General features: G+C 37.3%; 2 protein-coding genes across 2 annotated transcripts; one reads left to right on the plus strand and one right to left on the minus strand.

Moving 5' to 3' along the window:
* Positions 1 to 4569: 4569 nt before the first annotated feature.
* On the minus strand, positions 4570 to 5343 carry LOC147564452 (uncharacterized). Its single transcript, XM_086633171.1, has one exon. It carries the CDS (start codon positions 5341 to 5343, stop codon positions 4570 to 4572), a length of 774 nt encoding a protein of 257 aa, XP_086489297.1.
* A 3475-nt stretch (positions 5344 to 8818) lies between these two features.
* HEN2 (RNA helicase, ATP-dependent, SK12/DOB1 protein) lies at positions 8819 to 17581 on the plus strand. The gene is made up of 16 exons (XM_086646436.1): positions 8819 to 10278; positions 11181 to 11495; positions 11639 to 11743; positions 11834 to 11902; positions 12318 to 12485; positions 12581 to 12652; positions 12735 to 12851; positions 13494 to 13721; positions 14139 to 14297; positions 15071 to 15160; positions 15616 to 15711; positions 15966 to 16119; positions 16206 to 16354; positions 16438 to 16533; positions 16754 to 16846; positions 17232 to 17581. The coding sequence occupies exons 1-16, from the start codon at positions 9289 to 9291 to the stop codon at positions 17340 to 17342; spliced, it is 3012 nt and encodes a 1003-aa protein (XP_086502562.1). The 5' UTR covers positions 8819 to 9288; the 3' UTR covers positions 17343 to 17581.
* The last annotated feature ends 2087 nt before the right edge of the window (positions 17582 to 19668 follow it).

A 19668-nucleotide genomic window follows, 5' to 3' on the forward strand; every position in this document is an offset into this window, starting at 1 on the left:
TGTAAAGTAATTATTTATTTTTATTTTATAATTTTACTGAAGGTGCCTGTAACTATATGAAATTTGGGGCCCTTGCCCAAGTGAGGCCCAAAGCAGCCGCTTTGGCTGCTTTGGGCCTGGGCCGCCCCTGGATGGGGGCGGCTGCTTTGGGCCTGGGCCGCCCCTGGATGGGTTTTAATCAAACCCTACATTGATGAGGTAAAACTCTAATTTTTTTTAATTTTATTTTGTTTTTTCGCGTGGGAAGTTTGAAAGAATACAAAACGATTTCAAGGCTAAAATTCGAAGTGAGGAAGAAATTCTCAGAATTTTGTGGGAAATCCACGAAAATATGCTAGATTTTCGTGGCAAGTTTCCTTCTGTCTTGCCAAATTTTCGTAAGAAATCTACGAAATTGGCAAGTCAGATTTTTTTTTTTTTTTTTTTTTTTACAAATACTCAAAAGTTAAGATCTCTCGTGTTTTGCCGATTTTCTGCGAAGCACGAGCAACTCTACTTGTTTGTAAAAAAAATCTAAGATTTTGAAATTTTTGATTTCAAGGTTTTAAAAGTTTAACGGGTTTTAGGATTTTTAGATCTGATTTTTCTGGTTAGAAATATCCTTCAACAATTCCCTTCCCTTTGTTTGATGTCATAATCTTCTCCAAAAAAATTCTCTCTCTAGAATTTTGGGTTGATGATGAAGATGAAGTAGTAGAAGAAGACCAAACTTACTTAGGGTTTACGGAGAAAAGAGGGAAGTGTTAAAATAATACATCTAATTCTAAGAGGACTTGAGTGAAAGTAATAGAGAGTTGTCACCTTAGAAACTGGCGTGCATATAAAAAAAATTGGGTGCTTCTAAAGGCACCTGACCAAACAGCTGTTGGCACCCATCTCTGTTGGCACCAGGCCCAAGCGCTCTATTCTCTGTTGGCACCACTCAAGTATGCAGGCACCGGTCCATTATCTGTTGACCCTAACCCCTCCATCCATCTCTCACAAAATCCATCCAAAATTGGGGATTTTAAACTTTCTCTCTCTAAGCTCTTAAAAAACCGAGTTTAAACCTCATCAAATCGCTCATAATCTCACTAATCTCCCTCAAATTTTGTTGAGAATAAGTCATTCGACTCTCTAAATCTTAGAATCAAGAATCATTTGGTGGAGACGAAGTTGAAATCAAGCTACAATTGCTCCTTCAAGGTTGGTTCAAAAACCCTAACTTTTTTAATTTTTTTGAATAAATTTGTTGTTTGATTGATTGGGGATGTTAATAGTGTGTTGTAACATGTTTAGAATGTTGTATTCTTCAATTTCGAATATATTTAGAGCATTTTCTGTGAATATTTGATGCCCAAACAAACTGCCCAAGATCTATGAAGCTTCTGGAACGACTCGGACGGACTGGACCAGTCCGTCCGTGTCTTCCTAGTCACGGATCAGCTAATCCGTGACTTAGTACAAAGAAACGAACTCCCTTTCCAGTCCGTGACGGACTGGGTAATCCGTTCCGGACTTAAAGGGCACGGATTACCTGATCCGGGACCTGGTTTTTTTTTTTTTTTTTAATCTTTCATATTTTTCTTTCTTTATTTTTCTCATCATTTTTCCTTCATTATTTGAATGACCTTTTTTGTAGCGATACGTGCCTATTTTGAATGACCTTTTTTGTAGCGATACGTCTAATTTTTCCTTCATTAATTTAGAGTAGGAAAACATATTTTGATTATTTATTGTTTGTGCATCACATATCCGCGTATTATTCAAAAGTTATTATGGCACCACGTAAGCAACGACGAACGCAAGGAAATGAGAACGAAACAGAGCCTCCTATTTCGACAGTAGAAACAGAAGTAGGGGGGTCATCTTCATTTTCAGACCCGTACTCTGGAGGTCCGATAGATCGTGCGCTTCTACCTTGTTTCAAGAATCATGTTGCTTATACGATTTGGAACAAACCGGTAAGCAAATATTATTTTCTAATTTTAGTAGTTATGATAAAATTTTGTTAATCATCAATCTAAAACAATATCTTTTTTATTTTCAGGAGAGGCCGGTGCTGAAGTTACACAACCATGCGTCTGTCGTAGTTGTGGGTACTGCTTTGAAGAAGACGAATGGGTGGGACCTGGAAACTGAGTGTCAAAGTGTTCGAGAGAGAGTCCGGAACACGGGATTGGCCCACATCGCCAAATATTCATACACCAAGCTAGATCGTGTTCTAATCTCGGCATTTACAGAGCGGTGGTACGAGGACACAAATACTTTCCACATGCCGTTCGGGGAGATGACGATCACGTTAGAGGATGTGTATCGCATATGTGGTCTTCCAATTGAAGGTAAACCCGTTGTTCTGTCCAAGACGGATGATGAAGATTTGAACGATGACGATGACGATGATACAAAAGATCCAGATGCATTACTAGTCTCTCGTTATTTACAATTAGATTACGAAGGTGTAAAACTGCACTTAGGTAAATCTAAGTCTGTGGAGCTTAAGTGGTTGAGGGAGCAATGCAGTGGGTCGAAAGAGGATGACACCGACCTTGTCAAAGATGTTGTTGCACGGGCATACCTCTTGCATCTTTTTGGTTGTACTCTTTTTGCTGATAAGAGTGCAACTAAGGTTCCTTTTGTCTATCTACGTTATCTGAAGAACTTAGATGATATTCCGAGTTACTCGTGGGGAACAGCGGCGCTTGCCTATCTTTATCGGCAGATTGGTTTTGCTTCGAGGGGAGGAAATCAATTGGCTGGTTATCTTACTTTATTTCAGGTAATTTCATATTTATTTTTGTCTCTCAATTATTTCTTTATTATGTTAGAGTAGCGAATAATAAATGTGTATTTAACATTACATTTGTAGGCGTGGATCGATGAACACTTCAAACTTGGGGTGTCTGTTCCCAACCCAAAATATGATCCTATATCTAACGTGCCCCGGATGTATAGATGGGAGGAACACGTTTTGAAAGGCAACAAGGCATGTGCTCTAGGAAGCACTCGTGAGCAATTGGACGGTCTGACTGAGAGAGATGTATGTATTTTATTTATTAATTTTTTCCTGTGTTCTATAATACCTGACGTATGCTATAGGAATCACTCGTTAAACGTCTGTATCATGTAGGTCATTTGGGACCCATATCGTCCCTTATTGTCTGGTGATGCACTACCACTTCCTGAATACTCTTTTTACACTGGTTGCATCGCGGTTAACGATATTGCCGAGCCCTATCACCCTGATAGGGTGTTAAGGCAACTTGGGTTGGTTCAAGTCATCCCTAAAGAACCGATTCGACCAAAAAAGGTGTCGAAGGATGGAGATTCTAAAAACTTTGGTAATGTGGCTTCTCATTGGGGGCGTTGGGAAGATCACCTACTAAACATGAGTGATAGACCGAAGGAGGTATCTTTGGCTCCGTGGGAGGCAAGCGCTCAGTATAACAATTGGTTCAAGAGAGTATCTCACCCGTTTGTACAAAACCCAGCTTTGTACAAATCCAATAGACCAGAACAGTACATAGGTTCGGTATTGTACTACGTGAGTATTCGATTTATCATTCTTTTGTTTTTTTACTTTTGAATTTGTAGCTATAATTTGTTACCTAATTTGTTATTAATCCATTGTTGTTTTTTTAGAGAGATGGAATTGATCGTGCCATTGTAGCGATTCAAGCGTCTGACGTTCCGTTAGGGCTTGAAATCCTAACTAATGCGAGGGCTGAAATGCCGCTTCCCGAATGTCCTCATCAACCTCAACCAGAACCCGAACCAAGAAGATCGTCTAGAAAAACTACGGTGAAGAAATCGAGGAAATCACAAAAGGAATGAAGTATTATATTATCCCATATATTATGGTTTAGAATCTCAAGAGTAGTCTCGTTATTTTGAATTGCTTTTGTGAACAACGGTTACTTTTTTTTAACTTCTTTTGTGAACGATGTGTATCGTACAATTTGATCTATGTTTGAACATCGTTACTCTTGTTTTAACAAGTTTTAACATCTACCGTACATTTTGATCGTTATTCTTGTTTTTTTAACAAGTTTTAATATCTATCAAACTGTAACGACTCTAAGATCTACCGAACGGAAGGTTTACAAAACGCCACCTTAAGTACCATCGTTTGGAAAAAGAAAAAAACCCGTACGGATCAGCTAATCCGTGCCTTCCCTTCTCAGGTCACGGATCTATGGATCCGTGACGATGTTACAATAAACGGATCCATAGATCCGTTTCTTTCTAACAGGAAAACAGTAACCCCTGTTAGAAAGTAACGGATCTATGGATCCGTGTCCTTTTTATATGAAACGGATCCATAGATCCGTTTCTTTCTAACAGGGGTTCCTGTTAGAGATTGACGGATCTCTGAATCCGTCCCTTTGTGAACCAAAACGGATTCAGGGATCCGTGACCTGTATGAAATTCCTGTTTTTCTGTTTCTCTTCGATTATAAACCCAAAGAAAATTAATCATCTAAATTTATTCAAATATTAAATCAAAAAGTTAAGTAACGAAGACAATTAATCATCAAAATTTATTCAAATATTAAATCAAAAACTTTGTAACTCGGTCTTTCAGTACACCTTAATCATCACTTAAATTTATCACACTACTACTTGGCTCATTCGAATTATCATGAGAATAAAATTTCTTTCCATCCTCGATTCTATCTCTAACAAGTTCAAGCCAACCCGTTGCCTCTAGCGATGCATACCTAGACCATTGCGGTGCAATGGGAGGGAGTATAGAATCTTTTTTGAGTTTAACGTTCATAAAGTGACCACCACTATATGTAATGCATGCAATTTTATAACCCTCAGAAGGTGGACCACTAAGTAAGGGTAAGAAAGTTGTCGAACAACCTATAGACAAATGAACTAATATGCAATTGAAGCTACTCGCCACAGCTATACTAGTGTACGGGTGAATGTAGAACCAATCTTCCGGACATGTAAAATTGAAGTTGTTCGCGGCACTTAATGTTTGAGTGTAATCTCTTATTCCAAACATCTCTTTGTAGAGTGTGTACTGATCCTCAAGTTCTTTTATGACATTTTCGCGAACTTGTTTCCAACCATCTTCTAGTGAAAATCCAAGTCCTTTACCAACGGCATGAAACCCACAATGACCATCGCCTGGCACATCTATAATGTCATCCAAGAATGGATCCATAACTGGCGGAATCTGTCCTTTGTATCTTTCAAAATTGGGTATGGTTGCTTTCGGTGTTTTGGTTACTTTGTTAACTTTACGTACTGTCTGAGTGGAGGGAACACATTCATCAACACACTTTGCATATTCGAAAGCAGATGGGTTCTTCTTAGTAGATTTTGCAGCTTCTTTTTCTTTTTTGCTCATTCTTCTTTGTTTCGGAGCCCCTTTTGTCTTTGTTTGTTGCAATGGCTCACACAAGTTTGTCATGACCGGAAAAGAAATTTCCCTCAACTTCTCAAGTATTGCGGTCCTCTCAGCATCACTGGATTTATCCCACATTAAATAAAGGTGCTCCATCTCATGTGATGCGTCAAGATCATTATGAATCGGCGGAGTCGGGTTAATGGATAGCTTGGTCCACTGAGGGTGAATGATGTCCTTTGGACATACCTTATCTTGATTCATCAAAGATACCATCTCATGAGCACAAGGGAGACCATAGACATACCTTAGAACACATCCGCAATTTTGAACGTTAATATCAATCCCATTTGCACGGTCGATCTCATCTACCATAAGATCTAATGCCGCGTGCGAGACATAACCACGTAGCTCTTTAAAAAACTTGATTTGATGCCCTTCCTTCACCTTAATACGACTGTGCTCAAAAGATGTTATAATTTCACATGTTTCGGTTTCCGTCATGATATGCATAAATTCCCAGCACGTAACATAGTTACCTTCGGAGCTACATAGATATCTCTTCAATTTGGAATGAGCACCTTCCACACGATTTGTTGTAGTATTTCCCATGTGAATAACCCCGTTAGTCCATGCAGTCACAAATCTCTCTTTCAATCCCAACCAGGTATCTTGAACATAACTAACATCTTTATGATGTGTGTTTGACCAAAACTTCACAAAAGTTTCCACCGCCTCATTATAACCACTTTCAGTCTCAGCATACATGATAGCTCGAAACATTGTCATAAACACATTGAATTATTCTTGTTTGAAATGACCTTTGACTTTGGCTACCACACACTTGTCGATGTGGAAAGTACATAGCAACCTTTGAGTATTTGGAAAGACTTCACCAATGGCGTTAATCAGTGCAAGTTCACGATCGGTAATAAACACGATTGGCATTGAGTTGGGAGGAAACAACGTCCGCAAACGATTAAGGGCCCATGTGTACTGATTAGTTGTCTCCCCATCCATAAATGTAAAGGCCGCGGTGAAGGATTTCAACGTAGAAGTTACCCCAACAATCTCAAGCAATGGCTTGTTAAATCGGTTGGTTTTATACGTACAATCGAGCAATAACACGGTATGGAAACTCTGTAATAATCGAATACAATCAGGATGTGCCCAAAATAGATTTGTTACCTCATCAGTGTCTTCGTTCTTTGAAAAATGGTAGACATAATGGTGTTCCACCAACAACTTAATGACTTGTTGCATCGGACTCCTTCCTTCTTGGTTTTCCATACGTATGATCGCACGTGCATTGTAAATGGTTTTCAACGTTGATGTGTTATCCTTGAATTGTTCATGAATTTGAGAAAGAATTTGAGCTGGCTTCGAACTAATTTTTAATAGATGTTTCACAACAGCTTTTTCATCGGGTTTCAACCTATTCACATATGCGTGACCTAGAAGACTTTCAGCTAACTCGTGGTTATGGATTCCAGACACAACTGACACTTTCCACGTGTCATTAACCCCCGGTATTCCTTTGAGCTTGAAAGGACATTGACATTTTTTGGTGCTCGATTTCCTTTTCTTTATAGGTGGTTGATGGGATTTTGGAACTAAATCCTTCTTCTCATGTGAACGAAATACTCCACTTCTTTCGCAACATAATTCTAACCGGGGTTTCTGTCCACCTCTTCTATTACCTGACCTGGAGGTCAATACTACAAACTTATGTTTTTTCCCAATTTCTTGAGCCCAACCGATTAACTCCTCTTTAGTTTGAAAAACATCTTCAGTCACAAAATACTGACCAACATCAATACTAATAAATTGACACCCATCATTTGAAGGTCGATTTTCTTCTTCGGCATGGTACTCCTCTTCAATAGGAACAATATTAAGGTCCGGAATCTGTCAAAGGGTGAAGGATGGAATGGACTGAACGAGTCCGGGATTTATCAGCTAAGGACTGATCAGTCTATCCGTCTAAATATACAAGAGCACGGACTTTTGAGTCCGTGACATTTCATTTATAAACGGATAGACCGATCCGTTAATGACTAATAAGTACCGGACTGGTTCAGTCCGTCCGCGTCACCGAAGTTTCACTTTGGTTTTTTCAAAAACTCACACAACACGTATAAAAACATATAAAATAGGATCGGGGAATGGTTGTATACCTCATGAGAAACTTCTCCTTGCATGGAAATAGGTGAAAGAGTTGGAATCGATGTAGTTGTTAAATTTTTAGAACTCTCTTCTTCCATGGTTATCTTCCTAATTTCTTTTCAAAAGATGATATAAAGAACCTATAAATTAGATGTAACACAGTTGTATGATGAATAAATCACCCGGATTGATTTTTTCGAATAAAAGAATAGTCGCCGGTAGGTGTCGGAGACGTTGTCGTCGCCGTTGCCGGAGAATGTTACACTCTTTTCTAGGGTTTTGTTTTGGAAGAAGAATTGATTAGGATTCCTTTTTTGTTGGAAGAAGAAGATGGGAGAAGTAAACGAAGGTGAACGTCACCCACATTAAAAACCGGTGCTTATAGAGACCTCGGGTCAAAAATCATTGACTTGAGCTAAGCTCGAAAAATCGGAAATCGGGACTAGTCGGCAGACCCGGGCCTAGCTACTAGTCGGGACTACAACGGGACTAGTCGGATTTAATCGGTTATATATATATATATATATATATATATATATATATATATATATATATATATTATAATTATATAATATATATATATATTATATAATAACATTATATAATATAATAATAATAATAACATTAAACTAATATATAATATATATTATACAATAATACATAGGTTCCTCATTAGTCTAAAGTTCTAAACTATTTTTATTATTGATAAAAGAAAAGATTGAAGGAAGAACTTCTTTCATATAGTGCCAGCAGCCAAGAGAGAGAAAGGAGAGATAATCACGTGGTATCTTTTCACCTACTTTTGACAGACATAGAGAGAGAAAGATGAGGCAGGTAGTAAACACTAAACATGAGAGAAAGATAGAGAGAGAAACAAATCAGTGTATAAGGAAGAAAAGAGATGAAAGGATTGAGAAGGAAATCGAAGGTGACGGAGACTGTTGCTGAACTTCTTACTCTTCTCCTCTAATTCTCTCTCTAAAGTTTCTTCTTTTATCTTCAATGGTTGCTGCTATAGCCTATTAGGGCAAGAAGTAGTAGAGAGAGAGGGGGGGACGGCTGCATAAGGAAAGAACATAAAACCCTAACTTTAAGTTGGGGTTTTGAAAAAAAAAAAATAGCTGCTGCCCGAGCCGAGTTAGTCGGCGCCTAGCCAGCCGGGTAGTCGGCTCCTGGGCGCCGGCTAACTCGGCTGCTGAAATCGACTAGCTGACCGAGTGCTAGTCGATCGGCAGCTAGCCGATTAGTGTGTAAGCGGCGCCTAGGCGCCGCTTTTTAAAGCATAGGACTTGAGTCAACAATATTTTTGGATGCTAACAGCTGTTTGGTCAGGTGCCTTTAGAAGCACCCAAAAAAATTAATTATTTTGGTTGTCCATATAAGAAAAAGGGTTGTCCACGTATTGGTCACCGCCTACAAAATCTCCCTAGGACTTAACTGTCATTTCTCTTATTCCCGCTTCATTGGATTGGAAAATAAATTCATCCCAATTGGCGCGCCAGCGGCTTTCATTTCCTTCTAGGGTTTTGTCTGAAATTTTAAAAACCTCAATAAGAGTTTGGCCTCCATTCCCGTACCGTCGATTGACATCAAAACCTCAATTTGGGATTACACACGATTGAAACTCTATTTATTCCCTGTCAAATCGAAACCTAAAGTTCTAGTTTTGAAGTTCAGAATTCGAACTTCACCAGAAACAACTTCAAATCGCAACTACTGATTTTAGGATTTATTTAAACCCTTATAACAACAAAGTTTGAAATTAGGGTTTAGAAATTGGGAATGGAAGAAACACCGACGCTCGGAAAGAGGAAAACACTAGAAGAAAATAAGGAGATTACACCTGAAACGGCATCCGAGGACAAGCAAGAAACTGAATCTGCATCGAAACGGCGGAGCTTAGCTCGGACTTGTGTTCACGAGGTCGCAGTTCCTACTGGTTATGTTTCTGCAAAAGATGAAGTTATTCATGGAACCCTATCTGATCCGGTATTCAATGGTACAATGGCTAAAACCTATAATTTCGTTCTTGATCCTTTTCAGCAAATATCTGTAGCTTGTTTAGAAAGAAATGAATCTGTATTGGTTTCTGCACATACTTCAGCTGGTAAAACAGCAGTAGCTGAATATGCAATCGCCATGGCTTTTAGAGATAAACAAAGAGTAATTTATACTTCACCATTGAAAGCTTTAAGTAATCAGAAATATAGAGAGTTAGGTCAGGAATTTTCGGATGTTGGTTTGATGACTGGTGATGTTACTCTTTCTCCTAATGCTAGTGTATTGGTCATGACTACTGAGATTTTGAGAGGAATGCTTTATAGAGGTTCTGAAGTATTGAAGGAAGTTGCTTGGGTTATTTTTGATGAAATCCATTATATGAAAGATCGTGAACGAGGGGTTGTGTGGGAAGAGAGTATTATATTCTTGCCACCCGCTATTAAAATGGTTTTTCTTTCTGCAACAATGTCGAATGCGACTGAATTTGCTGAATGGATTTGTAATTTGCATAAACAACCTTGTCATGTAGTTTACACAGATTTTCGGCCTACCCCATTGCAGCATTATGTATTTCCTGTGGGTGGATCAGGTTTGTATCTTGTTGTCGATGAGAATGAGCAGTTCAAGGAAGATAATTTTGTGAAACTTCAGGATACTTTCACGAAGCAGAAGCCGGGTGATGGGTATAAAGGTGCGGGTGCCAAACCAAGTGGAAGAATTGCAAAGGGTGGGTCTGCCTCTGGGGGTTCTGACATATACAAGATTGTTAAGGTATTTGTTCTTTGAATAATAATTATCTGTATTTGGTTATCTTCCTATCAAACTAGTTGCTCTGTGCTTCGTTTGGATGGGTTCCCTTAGCTAGGTGAGTTCCATACTTTCAAAATTTTTGTGTTGTCTCATAACTCATGATCTACTTCTTGTGTAAACATTCCAAGTAATAAAAACACTAATAGTTTCTTGTCAGTGTGCAATTATCATGGTACTATTCTTTCACAAGGATCATGATTAATGCATCAAAGAACGATCATGACCACAGACATATCTCAGCTGCATTTGAATAGCTGAATAGAGTGTAAATGATCATAGAAGTCATACATGATCCAGCCATTGCTAATTGATTAGATAAAAGATGCCTTACGTCCAAGGAAAACGAACACTGATTCATCTTAAAGTTTGAAACTTGAGCATTTGCCCAAAAAGTGTACACTGTACACCATGACTCTTGATTAGATTGTACAAAAGTGATCTTTTTGTGCTGCTTGGCCTCTAAAAAGTATGATGTTTCCATTTTTGTTCAAGACTTAATATTGGAACTTTTTTGAGGTATCTAAAAATTATGAATCTGGTAAGAACTTTGGCTTGCTTATATGAAAGAATCTACTCTTGTTATAGAGAGAATATTGGATATTGTGTAAAATACACGATGTACTGATGTAGTAATTGGTAGTAAGTTGTTACAAGTTGTCAGGAATTAATTAGCAACAGATAGTTAATTAAATGAGGAAAAAGAAGAAACTAGAGAGGACTGGGTTATACTATCAGATAAAGTATGCACCCTAACTCTTCCAATCCATTGAAATGAACTGGTTTTATCCGTGGATATGGACTTCAGTCACTATTTGTTGCTTATTGTTTCTTATGCAGTGCTTATTGGAATGCTTCTTTTTCAGATGATTATGGAGCGGAAATTTCAACCTGTTATAATTTTTAGCTTCAGTAGAAGGGAGTGTGAACAACATGCAATGGCTATGTCCAAGCTTGATTTTAACACCCAAGAGGAAAAAGATATAGTGGAAGAGGTTTTCCAAAAGGCCATACTTTGTCTGAATGAAGAAGATAGGAACTTACCTGCTATTGTATTAATGCTGCCACTTCTCCAGAGGGGCATTGCGGTGCATCACTCGGGCCTTCTTCCGATAATAAAGGAATTGGTGGAGCTTCTCTTCCAAGAAGGGCTTGTCAAGGCCCTCTTTGCTACGGAAACAGTTAGTTTGTGATACTTATTGATTTCTATCATTTATTTGCTTTGGCAACATTACTAGTTTAGACAGCTTTCTGACCTTATCTGTTTGCATTCAATCTCAAGTTGCATATTTCTCTGGTTTATTCTAATTTATACGTTTGACAGTTTGCTATGGGTTTAAATATGCCTGCAAAGACTGTTGTTTTCACATCTGTCAAGAAGTGGGATGGTGACAGTCATCGTTTTATTGGATCTGGTGAATACATCCAAGTAAGTGATGATTCGAAGAACTGCATTATTTTAGATTCTGCACTTTTTCCCTCCATTTTTAGTCATTTACTATCTTACAATTGACAATAGATGAGCGGAAGAGCTGGACGACGTGGCAAAGACGATCGGGGTATTTGCATCATAATGGTTGATGAGAAGGTAATTTAGATTAGCTATTTCTTTTGTTTCCATGAACTTCACCCGTGAAAGCAGTTTTTTGTTGGAACTTGAAATATAAATCCTTGTTTTATGATGCTTTTTATCACTAAGCAAGCGTACGATATTCACCATTATCTCAAAAGCGGGGTGCATAAGTGCACAACCTCTTCACCCTGTAACTGACTGCTAATGTTTAGCAAGAAAGTGGAGCTGTCTAAATTGTCAGGTCTGAAGTTACTTTACTACCTTTCCGGACTTTCTTAGATATTTATAAGAAAATGAAGAAGGAAAGAAAAAGATAAGAACTGGAGGCGAGTCCTTAGTTGTGCTGTGTGTAACCCGGGTGCTCGACAGTGTACTGTATGGTTTCGTACTTTAGTTTTCATTAAACCAGCTATCTTCTTTTTTCCTTCAGATGGAGATGCATACTCTCAAGGATATGGTTTTGGGTAAACCTGCTCCATTACTGAGTACTTTCAGGTTAAGCTACTACTCTATTTTGAACTTAATGAGCCGCGCCGAGGGCCAATTTACTGCTGAACATGTTATCAAAAACTCATTTCACCAGTTTCAGTATGAGAAGGTTTATACTATATCTCTTTCTTCATTCACATGAGCAGTTCTTTACACAGTTCAGATATCTGGGATAACGGCTACTAATTGTTATTCGTTGTTCAGGCTTTACCTGATATTAGCGAAAAGGTTTCAAGGCTAGAAGAAGAAGCTGCTAAGCTTGATGCCACTGGGGAGGTGATATTTCTTTCTTTGGAAAAGTTGAATGTCCTCAACTCTTCTTGGTTGCATATTAAGCTATTATTAACCTGTTTTATAGGCTGAAGTTGCTGACTATCATAAGCTAAGACTTGATATTGCTCAACTTGAGAAAAAGATGATGTCGGAAATAACCAGACCAGAAAGAGTTCTCTATTTCCTTCTTCCTGGTAGGCTTGTAAGTAAAAGTGGACGATTCCACACACCTCTTTACATCTAGTAGTTCAGCTAAATTGAATTGCTTCTTTTTCTTCATCTGCACTCTTATTTAGTTTATTTCGACAAAGTTCTGCAGTTGATACCGTGATACTTCGAAATGTGTATCTTAGATCGTCTAGCTCTAGGTTCGGACTCGATTCCCTTGATTATGTTGGTGACAGAATCTTATCCTGTTTTTTTTTTCCCGCGATGTTACCTAATAGCTCTGTTCTTATTTGGTTGTTGACAAATACCCTTTAAGGAGGCTTTCCCTTAGCGGCCGTTTGGGCCTTTAGCCTTATCCTCCCACAGACTTTGTGATTTCTATCAGAACCCATTTCTATATATTTTGCATGCTTTTTTGTTACACCAAGATTATATTGATTGAGACTAGTTTGTAAGTGATCCTGGGCCCATTTTTCGGTGGCCATATGTTTTTAGTCATGTAGATTAAATTAGATATTATATCATCTAATTGTGTACTGTTGGCCCTAGTTTTATTAATTCATGTGTTTATTATATTAGTATACCAATTCGTGGTACTCTGATATGGTTTTAAGTGTTAAACTTATTTTAACTGCCATAGTTTGCGTAACCTTCAGAAATGGCTTCACTGATATAGGTTAAGGTCCGTGATGGTGGAACAGATTGGGGTTGGGGGGTGGTGGTAAATGTTGTGAAAAAGCCCCCATCAACACAGGGCACGTTGATTCAATCATTGTCTTCTTCTCGTGGTAGTGATTATATAGTGGATACTTTGCTAAACTGTTCTCCCAGATCAAATGAAAACCGTGATTCTCAGCCTAAACCATGGCCTCCTCGTCCAGGAGAGAAAGGTGAAATGCATGTGGTAAGTTGAAGCTTGTGTAAAATAATTTATTCACTGTTCAGTTCATTATTCTTAGTACTGGCACTTCAAGTTTGATTCTCAGACCTGGCACTGTGTCGAGGTAAGAGGGTCGGTAATTGAACTATATTCCTGTTAGATTTATAAGATGGACCATGTAGCCAATTTTAACTACTTTGGCTTTAATATACATATCTACAAGGTACTGGTAGGATTAATCCTAACCTTTCGAGGGTTCATCTGGAATGCTCATTACGAACTCAAGATATTACAGAAACAGAATAGTAGGTAGACTGAAGTTGACCATAGTGAAGTAGGATGATGTCGGTCTTCGGCTTTGATCAGCTTTACCCATATTAAAGTGTGAATTTTCGATCTTGCATTATTGATGCATACATCATATCTGTTCATTACATGTAGGTTCCTGTTCAGTTGCCTCTGATATCTGCTCTCAGCAAAATCAGAATATCGGTCCCTTCTGACCTCCGACCATTGGAAGCAAGGCAAAGTATTTTGCTGGCAGTGCAGGAGTTAGAGACGCGATTCCCTCAAGGTCTCCCGAAGCTTAATCCTGTGAAGGTATCTTTGGTGCTCTAGTTATTAGGTTACTAAATTAACAGTATGAATTATCTAACTTCACGATTAACTATTTCATCAGAAGAACTATAAGTACTGTTCAACTAATAAACCGTCAAATTCATGTTTGAGAAATTATTCCAATAGATATGTCACTGGGTGCATGATTTCTTTGTTTGGTATTGTCTGTTGCCAGTTGCCAGAGCATTAGCTGATACAGCTGGTACAGAAAGAAAAGCAACAGTGATATCAGTTTTGTTTCATCCCCAATAATTAATTTAAATTACTCAGTTTTCATAGACATTTGGTTTTATGATGGAACTTTTACAAACCAGTGTACGAAGCTTGACAGTGAATCAGAAGTCAACCAATTGCTTTCCCGTTGTTGTATATCTTCTTTGGTTGAATTTGTTTTTTCAAATCATATATTTCATACCAAGCTCCATTTGAAAGATGAGAAATAATAGAAAGTGGAAAAAGATACTCTGGCAATAATTGATAGCAACTTTTATAGAATAGACTCATAGAGTATAGATTATAGAAATTTCCTTGGTTGGAGCGAAGAAGTACATTCCATGGAATTATGTTATGATCAAGGAACAAATTATAAGTCAGTAGAATCAAAATAGCAATCAATCGATGGTACACCAGGTACGAGTTATTTTCAGTGAAACTCTGACGCTTCGAGAACTAGCTATGATACACGCATTACTTCAAACAGATATATTTTGGGTATTGAGAGAGGAAATAAGTTTTCTGATTTTCTCTTCTTGCAGGATATGGGTATTGAGGACCCCGAATTTGTTGATTTGATTAACCAAATTGAGGAACTGGAGAAGAAGTTAGTCGCTCATCCTGTGCACAAGGTTTGCAAATGCAATTTATTCCTAAATAAAGGCTCTACTTGGTGTGTGGAGAATTTTTTTAAAATGATCACATTCCATTTATGCATGGGTGGTATTTATTCAGGTGCTGTGACATGGACTAATTTCTAATCAGCACACATGAACTTTACGAAATAGAGCCAAAATATTTGAGGTTGTTAAAACTACAAAATTGAACACCCTAATTGTCAAATTCATATTGGCTCGTCGTTAAGGTGGTTCATGTGATGATTGATACTCACCAAGGCATAAATGCAATGTGAAAATTGCAAAAATTCACTAAAAAACTAATGATGTTGCTTTCAAACAATTAAAATTACCGTGTACGCTTTCTCCATGGTTTTTCCAATAACACTATCTTGTGGATAGATCTTGCTTTCTCTTGTCGGTCTTTTTAAGTACAATCTCTATGATTAATATTATTTCATTCTGTGCAGTCGTCTGAAGATAAGAAGCAAATTAAATGTTACCAAAGAAAAGCAGAGGTGAACCATGAGATTCAACAACTAAAAAATAAGATGCGTGATTCTCAGGTAAACTTGTGTCGAAAGATTTCTAATTTTTAAATTACCTACACTTAGGTCTTAGATGCAAACAAAGTGGGTTCCTGACAGTGGTAAGGCAGTTTAGTCTTTCATGCTCTGCAAGACTTTGCAGTTCTATTTTGGTAATTTGTCAATACCAATTTCTTTAAGAATCTAATAGAACAATCCATCGGGAAATTAAGATGTAAAATAATACTACACTGCATACTCAGATACTCTAACTTACTGCATTGTATATGCAGCTTCAAAAATTTCGCGATGAACTTAAGAATCGTTCACGGGTTCTAAAGAAGCTTGGCCATATTGATGCTGATGGTGTTGTGCAACTAAAGGGAAGAGCTGCCTGCTTGATAGACACAGGAGATGAACTCCTTGTTACCGAATTAATGTTCAACGGTAATAATTATGCGTTATCCAGTTTTCTCAATATTTCCTCACGGATTTATTTTTGTAATTTTAAAATCTTCAATCTGCTTGCTTAGGTACATTTAACGATCTTGATCACCATCAAGTTGCTGCTCTTGCGAGCTGTTTCGTCCCTGGAGATAGGTCAAATGAGCAAATACATTTGAGAACTGAACTTGGAAAACCACTACAACAACTCCAAGACAGTGCACGAAGAATTGCGGAGGTTTATTGAAGTTTTAAAATTAATGTTTGTTCCATTTCTGAAGTGTTGCAACAAGTATGTAAACATGTCTTAATATTTTTCAGATACAACGAGAGTGCAAGTTGGATATAGATGTCGAAGAATACGTCGAATCAACAGCAAGACCGTACTTGATGGATGTGATTTACTGTTGGTCAAAGGTCAGTGACGAGACTCTAAATCTTATAATTTTTGTGTCCTCTGGGTACTTGGTTTAATATTTCGAAAGTTCGATAAATTGAGAAAATAAAATTGAATTTTGAGGTTAGTTTGTCTCTTGAGAAGAAAAGTTTTAGTGTGTTATATGTTGCTCGTGTCTTTTATGGTCTTTTGGTTTTGCTGCTTTAGAATTCAAAAGTTATTATTCTACTTTCTTTTTAGGGTGCAAACTTCGCGGAGATTATAGAGATGACTGATATCTTTGAAGGAAGCATTATTCGACTTGCTAGAAGACTAAATGAGTTTTTGAACCAGGTATGTCAACGATGTAGATTTCATTGTCCATGCTTTCCTAGCTAGGTAACTTGTTTTGGTATTGACTGACACAAAAAGAACACTATAACAAATTTAGTGGTAGGTTCCGTTTGCAATCGACAACTGGTTAATAGTCAAGAATTTGTTCGGATTACACTTAAAAAAACTTATCAGCAACTTTCTTATGTTATTCAAGAACTTGTTCGAAAAACAACCTTCTGACAGACATTTTTTCTTTGGCATCTCTTGAATTAATGAAAAATATTTTGATCAAGAACCAAAATCCACATAGCATTTAAGGTTTTAAATGGGTTGGACAAATCAATTTAGCAGAGTCGAGGTAGGCAGTCTCTGACCTAGTGAAAGTGTTTTTTTTTTTTTGTAGTTGAGAGCTGCAGCTAAAGCTGTGGGAGAAGTGGATTTGGAGAGTAAGTTTGCAGCTAGCAGTGAGAGCCTCCAAAGAGGTATAATGTTTGCAAACTCACTCTATCTCTAACGAGTTGATTCCCACCTTATTTCTTGCTTTGCTTAAACTTTCATATTCTTACAAGAAAATCATAGGGCTTAGAATGTTGTAATCTGCAATTACACATTAACTTGCAAATCCCATTTTCATACCGTAACTATGTTTTGTTTCTCCCTTGTCAATGATATGCGCTATTTAAGGTCTTGTTAGTCGTTATCAGTGTTTGAAAACGATAGTTATAATAGAAATTACTTTTCTTTTTAGTTTTACCCTTATTTGTTTTACTTGTATTTTTGATTAATTATTAGGCAATCGCAGATTGGGCCAAAAAAAGATTATTGTTACTGGGAAAGAACGTCACTTACCCCTTGATGGTTACTTTCTAAGAGGGTGTTTGATTTTTTAGCACTTACAAGTGCTACCACTTACTAAGTGATAATCACTTAGTAAGTGATATCAAATGTAAGTGCTATGGTGTTTGTTTTCCATCGGTTCTAAGTGCTTGATTTTAATTTTTATATTAATTCTAAATGTTATAAAAATGAAAAATTGTCTGTTTTAACCTTGGTGTATTTACACATTAGCATTTTATACTAATTCCTAATAAGTTCGATAGTTTAGGTAAAAGAAAATTACGGTTTACGAATGTTATGTCAAAAATATTAATCGTAAATAATTAAGAATTATGAAGGTGAAAGAACTTAGTTGTATCATGGAGTTTGGGTATTCCATGATTAGTGAAGGAAGAGATGTTAAAAAAAAATTTAAGAGGAAAACTTAGGTGAATAATGAGTGAAGATAGAGAATAGTCATAGCGAAAGTCATAAAAAGATTTTGTATTTATCAATTGTTTAAGATTTTCTTCTTAATTAAAATTATATTGGTAATTACAATATTAGGAGAAGGATAGAAATGTCATTTTTAGCACTTACAAAGTAAGTGCAGAATAATAAGCTCCAACTTGGAGCTTACTATTTTGCACTTACTTTGCTACCACTTAGAAGTGATTTTCACTTATTAAGTGAAAAAACAAACGACCTAAAATTGCCGGCCCGCACTTAATAAGTGAAAATCACTTAATAAGTGCAAAAATCAAACACCCTCTAAGTGTGCAATTATCGAAAGGACAAAAATAAAACAAACACATAACGTTTATATCATAATCTTATTCATGAGTCATAACCATGTCATATTAAATTGTTCTACCCGAGATTTTTTGAAAAAGATATTTTGGTAAGTTGTCATATTGTTAGAAAAAAAGAAGTTAATTCACCGTTTGTTGTTTTTGAAATATATTTTGACCGTTTTTACATTTGTTTGTTTCAAATTATTTTTTCATTGTTTTGTGTTTTGGTGGGATGATTTTTCTTAATGTTTTGTTGTTTATATTTTTTTCTTTTGTTGCTTTTTTTCCGAGATAGTTTTCCGTTGGAAAAGATTTTTTTAGCGAAGTTCCTTTTTTTTTTGTTTTGTTTCATTTTGTGGCAAGCAACTGAAGTTTACCGAACAAATTTTTCCGGCCATTACCTTCCAACACCCATTAGAACAATCTCTAAGGAACAAATTTACACTTACAATGTCAAATCGTCTGTCTTCTTCCATTTGGAAAACTTGACGTTGCTGTAATCCACTCAATAAGAAATGCCTGATAGAGGCGTTGTCCCCTGGAATGGTTTAGCCGCTGGGTTCTGGAAGAACGGCGTTTTCAGTGACTAACAAATTTGGGGAGTGAAAGTTTTGCTGTCCGGAGGTCGCTGGGCGGCGACCTTTTACGAGAGAGAAGTATGAGGTGGAGAGAGAGAGAGAGAGAGAGAGATGAACTGAAGGTGAAGAAGATAGAGTTGTAATCAAATTCGACTTAACCATTGACCTAACAGCGTCAAAGAGAAGGATGAGGTGGCGAGAGAGAGATGAACGGAAGGTGAAGAAGATAGAGGGTTGGTTAATCAAATTCGACTTAACCATTGACCTAATTGCGTCAAAGAAAAGGATGAGGTGGTGAGAGAGAGAGAGAGATGAACTGAAGGTGAAGAAGATAGAAAGTTGGTTATATCAAATTCGACTTAACCATTAACCTAACTACGTCGATTGTGCCGGTGTGTCAAAATCACATACCCATTGCCTTCTTTTGCTTGTGCAGGTGTGTCAAAATCACATAGGCATTGCCTTCTTTTGCTGGGATTGTCTTTAACAACATTGCCTCCCATAACAAAGGGCATTGTTATAAAACTTTCCAAGTTTAATGGATATCTGTTAAGACCTGAAAGCAGATAAATTGCATGATTCTCATTTTCATATCCTACGAGAATTTATCATCTGATCGGCGTTACCCGATTGAAACCGATAGGATTTCAAT

The sequence above is a fragment of the Eschscholzia californica genome, unplaced genomic scaffold (genome assembly GCF_041429995.1).
Source record: "Eschscholzia californica isolate CP2 unplaced genomic scaffold, dmEscCali1.0.p SCAF_1, whole genome shotgun sequence".
NCBI classification, from domain to species: domain Eukaryota; kingdom Viridiplantae; phylum Streptophyta; class Magnoliopsida; order Ranunculales; family Papaveraceae; genus Eschscholzia; species Eschscholzia californica.

Bases quoted from the DNA above. Each gene is read 5' to 3' on its own strand.
- LOC147564452 (XM_086633171.1), bottom strand. From the start codon at position 5,343: ATGAGCAAAAAAGAAAAAGAAGCTGCAAAATCTACTAAGAAGAACCCA.
- HEN2 (XM_086646436.1), top strand. From the start codon at position 9,289: ATGGAAGAAACACCGACGCTCGGAAAGAGGAAAACACTAGAAGAAAAT. The intron at 12,486-12,580 runs GTTTATACTATA...TTCGTTGTTCAG, and splicing joins ACCAGTTTCAGTATGAGAAG to GCTTTACCTGATATTAGCGA. The intron at 16,847-17,231 runs GTATGTCAACGA...TTTTTTTTGTAG, and splicing joins TAAATGAGTTTTTGAACCAG to TTGAGAGCTGCAGCTAAAGC.